Genomic DNA, 11,175 nt, shown 5'->3' with positions numbered 1-11,175 from the left:
CACACACACACACACACACACACACACACACAGGGTTTTCATGTTTTATGGGGACTTTCCATAGACATAATGGTTTTTATACTGTATAAACTGTATATTTTATCCCCCTGCCCCTAAACCTACCCCCCCCCCCCCACACACACACACACACATTTATAAAATTAAGCCTATTTTGGCTACCTTTATGACAATTAACCAGGTGTCCCAAATTCACCGTTTTTAATTAAAATCAGCATAAATTAACAAACACTACCATGATAAATAATTACAGTTTCAAGTAATCAGTACTTTTACATAATAATTAGCAGAGGGGGTTTAGAAGCAAAACATTTACTTTATGTAAGATCCTTTTGTCTGTATGCTGGGGTAAAATAAATCTGGCAGGTTTAATCATTTGATTAAGATATGAAAAATTATATTGTGTTCATGTGAGCTAGTTTTTCATTTGAGCATTTTCTGGTTTCAGGGACATTTCAGACAAAGTTTAAATTATTTAGCTGTGTTTTTAAATGTTTATATTAGTTCTTCAGTGTTTAGTACGCCAAATTAAACTAAACTAATCTGAAGTGTATTAGTTAGTATTTTAATTGAAGTAATGGCCATATAAACACACGCCCCTTCAGATTCACCATCATCATCACTCTAGAGTATGAACGTGAGCTGGACACAGTCCCAAAGACCACAGTCACCTTCATCTGTGCTGTTTTATTGGTCCACTGATTCAGAGACACAGGGCAGATAAATCAGGCACTTTGGCAAGTTAGCATGCAGAAACTCAAACAAATATGACACCAAACAGAAGAAAAACTCCTGAAACCCCTGCGAAGAGCGACTAAAGGACTCTTACAAACACTGAGATATCATTCCCACCGTTTCCTCATTACCCCAGACGTCTGATCTTATTCTTTACCGTCCCAATAAACCCCTATCTGCACAATTCAAACATGAAGTCTGGACTCCATAAAGTCAGGCAATCGTTCTCATGAACTCTGAGCCGCTAACGGCTGTAAAACGCACTTATTGGCGGGAACCATCTTGCGTTTTCTTGCACATTTTTGTAATCTACCACCACATTCACCTTTAACACAAACAGATCTTTGGTACTTTCTGACTAGACATTAAAGTCTCAAAGAAATAACGCGCTAGTTGTTCAATATTAAACGCAATAAAAGGCACTTTTGTCAGATCAACATCATTAAAAGTGTTGTTGCCTTGGCATGAAATGCATGTCCTAGTCCAGAGGCTCATCTCAGCTTGCAGTCGCTCCCAAGGCTAGCTTGTAAATCTGAGTGACGTTTTCACAGTCCGAGATCGAGAACACGCTATCGGAGACTCCCGCGCGGTAGCAGTCCATTTCCCAGCGTCCCTGGAGCCGAGACCCCGGCCGGTCCTCCCTCAGGTCCAGGAGGTTGTCGGCGGACACGCATCCTCGCATCCTCCGGCCGCCTGCGGGACGCTCCATCGGGGCGGCGGGAGTCTCGCGGTCGGGCAGGTCCAGTCTGTCGAAAGACTCGGAGGACAGGATGCTGTCCTCGCTGATGGCTCCGCTCGGCCAGGATCTGCCCCCCCCCGCGGGTGAGGCGGGCGAAAGATGGTCCAGCGAGCCGAATTCCTGCAGGCCTCCGGAAAACTTCCCGTGGCGTTTGAGGATGCCCTTGCGGAGCTGCGGCGGGGACGGGTTCCCGAGAGTCTGTCCGGAGCTGGAGCTCTCCGGGGATGAGGAGTAATAGCCCGACTCGCCTTCCGAAGGCTTCTTCAGGATGCCTTTAGGCGGCGGAGGCGGGACGGGCGGCGCCTCCAGGGGCGAGTCGCTGGGCACTTTCTGCTTCAGGTTGCCCCGCTTCTTCAGGATGCCTTTAGACGGGGCGTCCTGCATGGTCTGCGAGACGTTGTTCTCCTTGCGCGACCGGCGTATGGAGCGCTGGCGCTGGACCGGCTCGCCCCCGGCCGTACGCAACAAGCATCGCATCTTAGAGCTGTTCTCCAGAAGAGGGCGGGAGGTGCGGCGCAGCCAGTCCGCGATGCGGGTCGTTTGACACGCCGGGCCCTGAGGGGCGGCTGCAGTCTCGCTCTGAGCCTGTAGGGGGAGCTGATAGCCCCAGTTGAGCCACCAGTGACCCGCAATCTCATCCAGTGTAGCTCTACGCTCAGGGTTCACCATCAGCATCCAGCGGATCAAACCACACGCGTCTGGGGGCGACAAAGAGGATTAGCATTGGAGAGCACAGAGCCCAGTTAAACACACCTGAACCGGCTAATAAAGGTCTTTAGGATCACTCGAAATTATGACATTAAGAGTAGAAATAATGACATTAACAGTCGGAATTATGACATTAACAGTCGAAATTATGACATCAACAGTCGGAATTATGACATTAACAGTCGAAATTATGACATTAACAGACGGAATTATGACATTAAGGGTCGAAATTATGACATTAACAGTCGGAATTATGACATTAAGGGTCGAAATTATGACATTAAGGGTCGAAATTATGACATTAACAGTCGAAATGATGACATTAAGGGTCGTAATTATGACATTAACAGTCGAAATGATGACTTTAGGGGTCGAAATGATGACTTTAGGGGTCGAAATGATGACTTTAGGGGTCGAAATGATGACATTAACAGTCGAAATGATGACATTAAGGGTTGAAATTATGACAGAGTCGAAATTATGACATTAAGGGTCGAAATGATGACATTAAGGGTCTAAATTTTGATAGCTCAGATTCACACTTTAAATAATTGATTTTCAAATATATTCAGTCATATTAATGTAATGTACAGTGCTGTGTGTAAAACTAGAGCTGCCTCGTCTGTAAAACCCCTGATATTTCACCAGAATAATCATTGATATTTCCCCTGAATCGTGCAGCTCTTCTTCATTTGGCACTTCATGAAGTGATTGTGTGGAAGTGAGAGTGGGCAGTGTGATGCGGGCGTGTCAAGCGATGTGCAGCTTCAAAGCTTTATGTACCTGTGCAAACGATATTAAACAATATGGCATGCGGACTACCAATGAGATCGCACGGGAACGGGGACACACCCAATCAAACACAGCTGGCTCCACTGACCCCAGACCTGCTGTAGATCAGTGCTGTGTGTGTGTGTGAACTTCACAGTCCCAGATCCGCTCAACTTTACGAGGCTGCTAAGGTCAACACGACTGGGATAGGAAGAGATAAGCCTTCGCCACACATCGTAAACCCGTTCCGCGTCCGCTTTGAGTGTAGAGCGACTGAAGCACAGGAGCCTCACCTGAGGGTTTGGTGGGTTTGCGGTAGTTTCCGCTGCTGATCTGCTGGACCAGGTTCTTGTGGTTCTGTCCGTCAAAAGGCATGGCTCCGTGAATGAGTGTGTAGAGCAGGACGCCCAGAGACCAGCTGTCCACCTCGGGCCCGCGGTACGGCCGGCCGTTCACGATCTCCGGAGACGCGTACAGGGGACTGCCGCAGAACGTCTGCAGGAACCGGTCCCTCTGGTACAGGTTCGACAAGCCGAAGTCGGCGATCTGGAGAACACAAACAGCGTCTCAGAGGACATGCCCTTATCTCGTTTCGATTGGCTGTTTATGGCCAGGGAAAGCAGAAGCATCAGAGATAGCGTTTCTATGATTCCCACCCGAGATCCGTGTGTGTTAGGGGTGTAACACAGCATTATCTTTAAGAGACGTTCAGTTTCAGACACAGTGTCCAGCAAACACGGTTTAACCCTCGGGGGTTCTTCATTTATGGGTCACACTCGGGACCTTCGGGTCAAAAATGACCCCCATAGGAAATTTAGGTTTTTTTGTGCATACAATCTACAAATCAGCCAGGATGCAGAAAAAAAGGACTCAACAGTGAAGATCTCTAAAACATCAAGAGTGCAAAACAGACAAAAAAACCTCCCCTGACCCCGGTCCAGACCAAACAGACGACATTTGGTCCTGAGAAAACAGGCAGTCTCGCTCCGGATCAAACTGAACAAAGCTTCGGTTCGTTTCTAGTGTGAAAGCATTTTCTGTTCGGTTCAGACTCTCAGAGCATTTACAGGAAGTTCCTGTTTATGTTTTAATATTATAATGTTATTTCTAAACTTCATCTCCGCTACATTGATTATGAAAAGTAAAAAGATGCGCAATATGTCAGAGGACAGAAGGTCAGAAATGATTTTGAAATACATTTTGTATGATTTTGCGTAGAAAGCCTTTCTTTAAGGTGAATTTCGTTTCGTATAAATTTTATCTTAATTTTAATCAACGTTTAATCAGATAATTGCCTGGATTTAATAAATAAGAAGCAAATAGTCTACAGCAGACAATAATGGTGGGAGCGATCACATGCTTTACACATGAACAATAAACTGAAACTCAGCAGATACTCGTCTCACAAACATGAGAAATATGTGAATATAAAGCTTGAAATGTCCACTTTTAAACGTAACGAAAAGAAAATAGTCCAGCAATGCCACTGTTCAATAGTGGCGGCGATATGAGTCCGTTCATTCACTCTAGTCAAAGATGCACGTCTGTTTACAAACCAATCACAGTCCAGATGCCGAACACATGATGAAGACGAGTGGACACGCGTGTGTCATGTGCAGTTCTTTAGTGCGCTCACATGATGAAGACGAGTGGACACGCGTGTGTCATGTGCAGTTCTTTAGTGCGCTCACATGATGGCAATGAGAAACCAAACCAAAACTAACCGAAAGTATCAAATGTATCAAAACATGAACTTTCGGATCGGACCTTGGTGCGGACTCTCAGTGTGAAAACGCCCTTATACACACAAAAACACACACGCACACACAAATTAACGCATGCCATTCCAAAAGCTAATTGTGTTTTTGTGTGTGTGTGAGTTTTTTTGTCTGTTTTGCACTCTTGGTGTTTTAGAGATCTTCACTGTTGAGTCCTTTTTTCTGCATCCTGGCTGATTTGTAGATTGTATGCACAAAAAAACTAATTTCCCACTTTTCAAATCCTGTCCCCAATTGTTTTGGGTGTTCTTATACCAAGTACCAATAAAGTCACCAAGTTTCGGAGCATTCCGATGAAGCTATGATTTGTAACATTTTTTATTGAAAAAAATGTGGGTCAGAAATGAGCGAAGAGCCCCAGAGGGTTAATAAAGCACTGTTATATTTCTCCCGTCCGTCCCGAACCGTCAGGTGTGTGTGCCGTCACTCCTCTAGTCACACAGAAGTGCTTCTTCTTAACTCCGAAAAACTCCTTCTGTCCTGAACTTACCTTGATATTGCCACTGTCGTCCAGCAAGATGTTCTCCAACTTCAGGTCACGATGAACAATCCCGTTCTGTTGGCAAAGAAACGGACACTTCTTTAGTCTTAAACGTACTTTAGGGATGTTTACGTCAATGACTGCAGAAAGTGTTATTGAGTGGCATTTCTCAAATCTAACTCAGTGAAGTGACTCTGAGCGGCTCTGGAGATGAAGTTCACGCGTTCATGACTCTTTCACCTGCGTCCTCACAAAGCTTTGCCATTTGTATGTGTTTTAAGGCCTGCCAGTTGAACATTGAAGCGATTTTAGACCATCAGATGTGTTATGTTGAACTAATGCCTGATATATTGTGACACGCGAACACTCAGATCTAGCTTACACACATCGTGATTAAGATCACACACCGAGAGCAGCAGAAACGCAGCGTCAACACTGTCCTATGACTGAAGTTAAGTCACTAAAGTAGCTTAAACTCAACTGTTAAAGGCATATATTTGAATACCTTTGAAGTAAGTACAAACCACAGCTTCATAATGAATAGAGACGGTAAGAGTAATTCACACACACAATCACTCTCTCATTAATGCATTCAGATAAATGTAATGTAGGCCTACTGTGCTAATTTATGTACAACAGACAGAAATCTGCCCCATAGACAAGAACTGCTGAAAGAGAACCGTTTCCTTCAAGTATTTTAACATTTTCTCATTTAAAAAAACAATTCCACCTTTAATAGTAGAAAATATTTACAGTAAAAACCGTATCAAGAACTTACTCAAAAACCTTATGAGGGCAAAAAAAAAAATCGTAATCGAGGTAAAATGTTCAATGAATCGAGGTCTTTATTTTTGGTCAAATCGTTACAGCCCTAGTGTGTGGTAAATTAACCGCTCGTCTGCTCCACTCATTCGCACACAGATGCGCAGGATTCATATTTAAACAGTGTTTTTGCGCTTTAACCCATTGAAGCCCATCGTAAGCAGTGTGTAGTTTTCATTTTCCTTTTGTAAGTATTTGTCTAGATATTATCCATGTTTTATATCTCAATGACACGCACGCAAACAACCAAATAACGGATTTCAAGAGGAAAAAAAGGGCTATTAACTTCCTTCCTGTCACGCTGCCAACTTCCTCCACTACTTCCAGGAAGCATCGCGAGGCAAACCGTTCCAAAGAAAGGCCATTTTCAGTATTTATTGTTGACATATACATATCTACATAATCGTGAAGGTCTCTCGAATCATCCAAACGAAACAAATCTCACACGAGATCTATAGTTTGTTGTGTACTTAGTCAAAAGTCCAAGCGAAAGACTTGTAAGTGCTCATATAATGGGCAAATGTGCTGTGTTTACAGGTTCATAAATCAAGGAATTTGGTCTTTAGTGCTTTTTGCTTTCATAAAACATAACTTATTAACCCTTTAACTGACATCGATACTGTACACACCTTAATTCGATTGGGAAAAATATCATATTTTATGATATTATGTCTTGCAAGGGCCAAAATATTGAGGATCCTTCATCCAGTGTGGATGCGTTTCATTCTAACCGGTTCTTCTTATGACTATAGCTTATGATTCCATTATAATGTGGAAATTCAGTAATGTCGTTTACATTATATGACATCACCTACTACAGTCAGCCATTGAATACTATGGGATTATTTTGTTATATTTGGTATACATATTTATTTTATTGTAACTTTGTGATACACTGTATTCCACCACTTTAACACTTTATTTGTTTTCATATTCAAAAGATTATAAGCGAGATTCAGCTTTTTTGAGTTTGCATCGAATGTTCTTCGACTTTTATAGATAATAAATGTGTTTGTTGGCACTGGGCATAAATGGGTTAATATTCACACACACACGCGTGTCTATATCACCAGATGTGTGTCAGGTACTGCACTTAGGTAGCGATTGATTTACTGTGATCTGTACTCAGTAGTGCCTTAGAAACGAGACTTTTGACAAGGTCACATGATATGCTGTAAAACACAGCTGAGTTCTGCTCTAATGAGCATTAGTTCTGCATGTTCACTGGTATCTTACACGGCTGTTGCTGTGCTTTATCACATGAGGCTGTTGTGTCATAAAATCAATGTGTGTTATTACTTATTAAATGAGAAACTTCGACGGGTTTCCTGGTGTTTGAGGGACTTTCCTGAGCAACAGTTTCGTTCTTAAACACTTTTCCAAAATCTTCCCCTCCTGACCTATGCCAACATTTCCAAACAATGACAAGTTAGTAAAAGACGAGTGTTATCAGCTCTGTTATCTGCCGGTCAGTAACGGCCGCCGGGTGTGTGTGTGTGTGTGTGTGTGTGTGTGTGGATGCCAGTCATGCATGATTGTGTTTCTCTGCGGGAGGCCGAACCGCGTCCCTTCACCTCATTTAACATCGCAACAAAAACACTCCCACCGCCTCAAACGGGACGTCTCGCATGCAAACACTGTTTAAACTGAGATTTAAGCAGCCAGCGGACGAAAACATCATTTAAGTTTCATTCAAGTTATTTCTCAATGTTCTCTGAACACAGGGTTTTCTCGGTTATGCAATCTAATGTTTAAACATAATGGTAAACGACTTTTGAAATAAAAAAATTGAAATGTTTCCGAAAAAAACATTCCATGAACGATGTATTCACTGCAAAACATGCTTTAATATTTAGTATTTTTGTCTTGTTTCTAGTTCAAACATCTAAAAATTCTTACATTAAGAAGCATTTACTAGACAAGCAAAAGTAATTGTTTTGTTACAGGGGAAAATAACTTAACGCGATTATTTTGCTTATTTTAAGCAAAAACTCACTTAATTTTTTGTTACTTCCCCCAAAACAAGACAATTACTTTTGTTTGTCTAGTAAATGCTTCTTAATGTAAGAATTTTTTGATGTTTGAACTAGAAACAGGACAAAAATACTAAGATTAACCTGAAATACAATAATTAATTTTTTTTTTTACAAAAAAACCTTTTTGGGATAATTTTCAATGGCAAAAATAGACCATAATTATTGCATAAATATAAATCAAATCATCTCAAAATTCTAAATTAAAAAGAAAAAATATTATTGAAGAAAAATGAATTGCATTGGTTTTACTGGGGTGGAGGAAGTTAAATTCTTAGGTGTCCGGTCACTTATGACAATCAATGCAACCCCTAAACGAAGAGCACCAACTTTAAATTTTCTCAATATTTAGATATTTTTGCACCCTCAGATTCCAGATTTTCAAATATTGTCCTGACAAACCACACATCAGTGGACAGATTAGCTTTCAGATGACATAAAGTGACCCTTATGACTGGTTGTGTGGTCCACACTTATGTTTTTGTGCTACGGTTTTGAGAACATTATTAAAGAGCAGATCCCTTTGAACGAATGCTCGTGTTACTGGAGGAACGTTAACGGCGAGAGAACCGGAGTGTGTGTGTGTGTGTCCAAAGGTTGCGTGCGACGCTGTTGTTGGGTTTGGTGCTGGGTGTTCCTGCATTAGCGTGTGCAAGCGTGAACGTCTGTCTGAAGCCCAGCGGATCTGTTCAGACGCTGCTCAGCCATGCGGACGCTAATGCGTGTTATGCAATCCTTTCACTGTCACAGTCCTGCTGGGTCTCTGTCCGACCCCTCCTCAGCGCACAACAGCCTTCTGGGTACTTTTCCAGACTATGAGAAATGTTCACATGACGTCTGACTAATATTTAGTCTTTCCGACCTTTGGTTTCACAGATATTTGTTAGCCGGACGCGTTCCTGAAACCCTAAAGCTGCCCGTGCAACACGTTTAAAATACACCTCAGAATATTATTATTATGACTGATATCTGTTATACTATTAAATAACTTAAGCTGAAATCAAACTAAATGAAAATATTTTATTTACTGCCTTTTAAATTACTACTAGAAAAATGACAATACCGGAATTATTATAGTTAACTAAAACTAAACCATAAAAACATGTTCGCACCTTGAAATATAATATTGATAAACGTATTTTCTTTCAGCCAGTTGCCAAGGCATTTCTTATTTTCAGTTATACTACAGGGCTGTTGAATGCTTGAATCTGATTGGCTGACAAACGTTCTAAGGTGTAAATAGTTGAGCAGCTTAAAAGCGACATGTCATTTCTCATTAGCGAGCTTATGATGGCGCTGTTCCTACAGTTTCAGTTTAGCCTTGAGAGCATCTCTGTGTTTAGTGGCCTTGAGAGCATCTCTGTGTTTAGTGGTCTTGAGAGCATCTCTGTGTTTAGTGGTCTTGAGAGCATCTCTGTGTTTAGTGGCCTTGAGAGCATCTCTGTGTTTAGTGGCCTTGAGAGCATCTCTGTGTTTAGTGGTCTTGAGAGTATCTCTGCGTTTAGTGGCCTTGAGAGCATCTCTGTGTTTAGTGGCCTTGAGAGCATCTCTGCGTTTAGTGGCCTTGAGAGTATCTCTGTGTTTAGTGCCCTTGAGAGCATCTCTGTGTTTAGTGGCCTTGAGAGTATCTCTGTGTTTAGTGGCCTTGAGAGCATCTCTGTGTTTAGTGGCCTTGAGAGCATCTCTGTGTTTAGTGGCCTTGAGAGCATCTCTGCGTTTAGTGGTCTTGAGAGCATCTCTGCGTTTAGTGGCCTTGAGAGCATCTCTGCGTTTAGTGGTCTTGAGAGCATCTCTTTGTTTAGTGGTCTTGAGAGCATCTCTGTGTTTAGTGGCCTTGAGAGCATCTCTGTGTTTAGTGGCCTTGAGAGCATCTCTGCGTTTAGTGGCCTTGAGAGCATCTCTGCGTTTAGTGGTCTTGAGAGCATCTCTGTGTTTAGTGGTCTTGAGAGCATCTCTGTGTTTAGTGGTCTTGAGAGCATCTCTGTGTTTAGTGGTCTTGAGAGCATCTCTGTGTTTAGTGGCCTTGAGAGTATCTCTGTGTTTAGTGGCCTTGAGAGCATCTCTGTGTTTAGTGGCCTTGAGAGTATCTCTGTGTTTAGTGGTCTTGAGAGCATCTCTGTGTTTAGTGGTCTTGAGAGCATCTCTGTGTTTAGTGGCCTTGAGAGTATCTCTGTGTTTAGTGGCCTTGAGAGCATCTCTGTGTTTAGTGGCCTTGAGAGTATCTCTGTGTTTAGTGGTCTTGAGAGTATCTCTGTGTTTAGTGGCCTTGAGAGCATCTCTGTGTTTAGTGCCCTTGAGAGCATCTCTGTGTTTAGTGGCCTTGAGAGCATCTCTGTGTTTAGTGGTCTTGAGAGTATCTCTGTGTTTAGTGGCCTTGAGAGCATCTCTGTGTTTAGTGGTCTTGAGAGTATCTCTGTGTTTAGTGGCCTTGAGAGCATCTCTGCGTTTAGTGGCCTTGAGAGTATCTCTGTGTTTAGTGGCCTTGAGAGTATCTCTGTGTTTAGTGGCCTTGAGAGTATCTCTGTGTTTAGTGGCCTTGAGAGTATCTCTGTGTTTAGTGGCCTTGAGAGTATCTCTGTGTTTAGTGGCCTTGAGAGTATCTCTGTGTTTAGTGGCCTTGAGAGTATCTCTGTGTTTAGTGGCCTTGAGAGCATCTCTGCGTTTAGTGGTCTTGAGAGTATCTCTGTGTTTAGTGGCCTTGAGAGCATCTCTGCGTTTAGTGGCCTTGAGAGTATCTCTGTGTTTAGTGGCCTTGAGAGCATCTCTGCGTTTAGTGGCCTTGAGAGCATCTCTGCGTTTAGTGGTCTTGAGAGCATCTCTGTGTTTAGTGGCCTTGAGAGTATCTCTGTGTTTAGTGGTCTTGAGAGTATCTCTGTGTTTAGTGGTCTTGAGAGCATCTCTGCGTTTAGTGGCCTTGAGAGCATCTCTGCGTTTAGTGGCCTTGAGAGCATCTCTGTGTTTAGTGGCCTTGAGAGTATCTCTGTGTTTAGTGGTCTTGAGAGCATCTCTGTGTTTAGTGGTCTTGAGAGCATCTCTGTGTTTAGTGGTCTTGAGAGCATCTCTGTGTTTAGTGGCCTTGAGAGCATCTCT

General features: G+C 42.6%; 1 protein-coding gene across 1 annotated transcript in view; it reads right to left on the bottom strand.

Annotated features, from left to right (window-relative positions):
- Positions 1-203: 203 nt before the first annotated feature.
- nuak2 (NUAK family, SNF1-like kinase, 2) overlaps positions 204-11,175 on the bottom strand; it is a 27,717-nt gene continuing 16,745 nt past the window's right edge. Inside the window, exons 4-6 of the mRNA XM_079807776.1 lie at positions 5,240-5,305; positions 3,265-3,517; positions 204-2,190 (exon numbers count right to left, since the gene is read on the bottom strand). Of these exons, the coding sequence (XP_079663902.1) occupies positions 1,250-2,190; positions 3,265-3,517; positions 5,240-5,305 (1,260 nt within the window). The 3' untranslated portion in view covers positions 204-1,249. The remainder of the gene's footprint in view (positions 2,191-3,264; positions 3,518-5,239; positions 5,306-11,175) is intronic.

This window comes from Gobio gobio, assembly GCF_949357685.1.
Source record: "Gobio gobio genome assembly, chromosome: 24".
Taxonomy (NCBI): domain Eukaryota; kingdom Metazoa; phylum Chordata; class Actinopteri; order Cypriniformes; family Gobionidae; genus Gobio; species Gobio gobio.
This window is presented reverse-complemented; position numbering and strand designations above follow the sequence as displayed.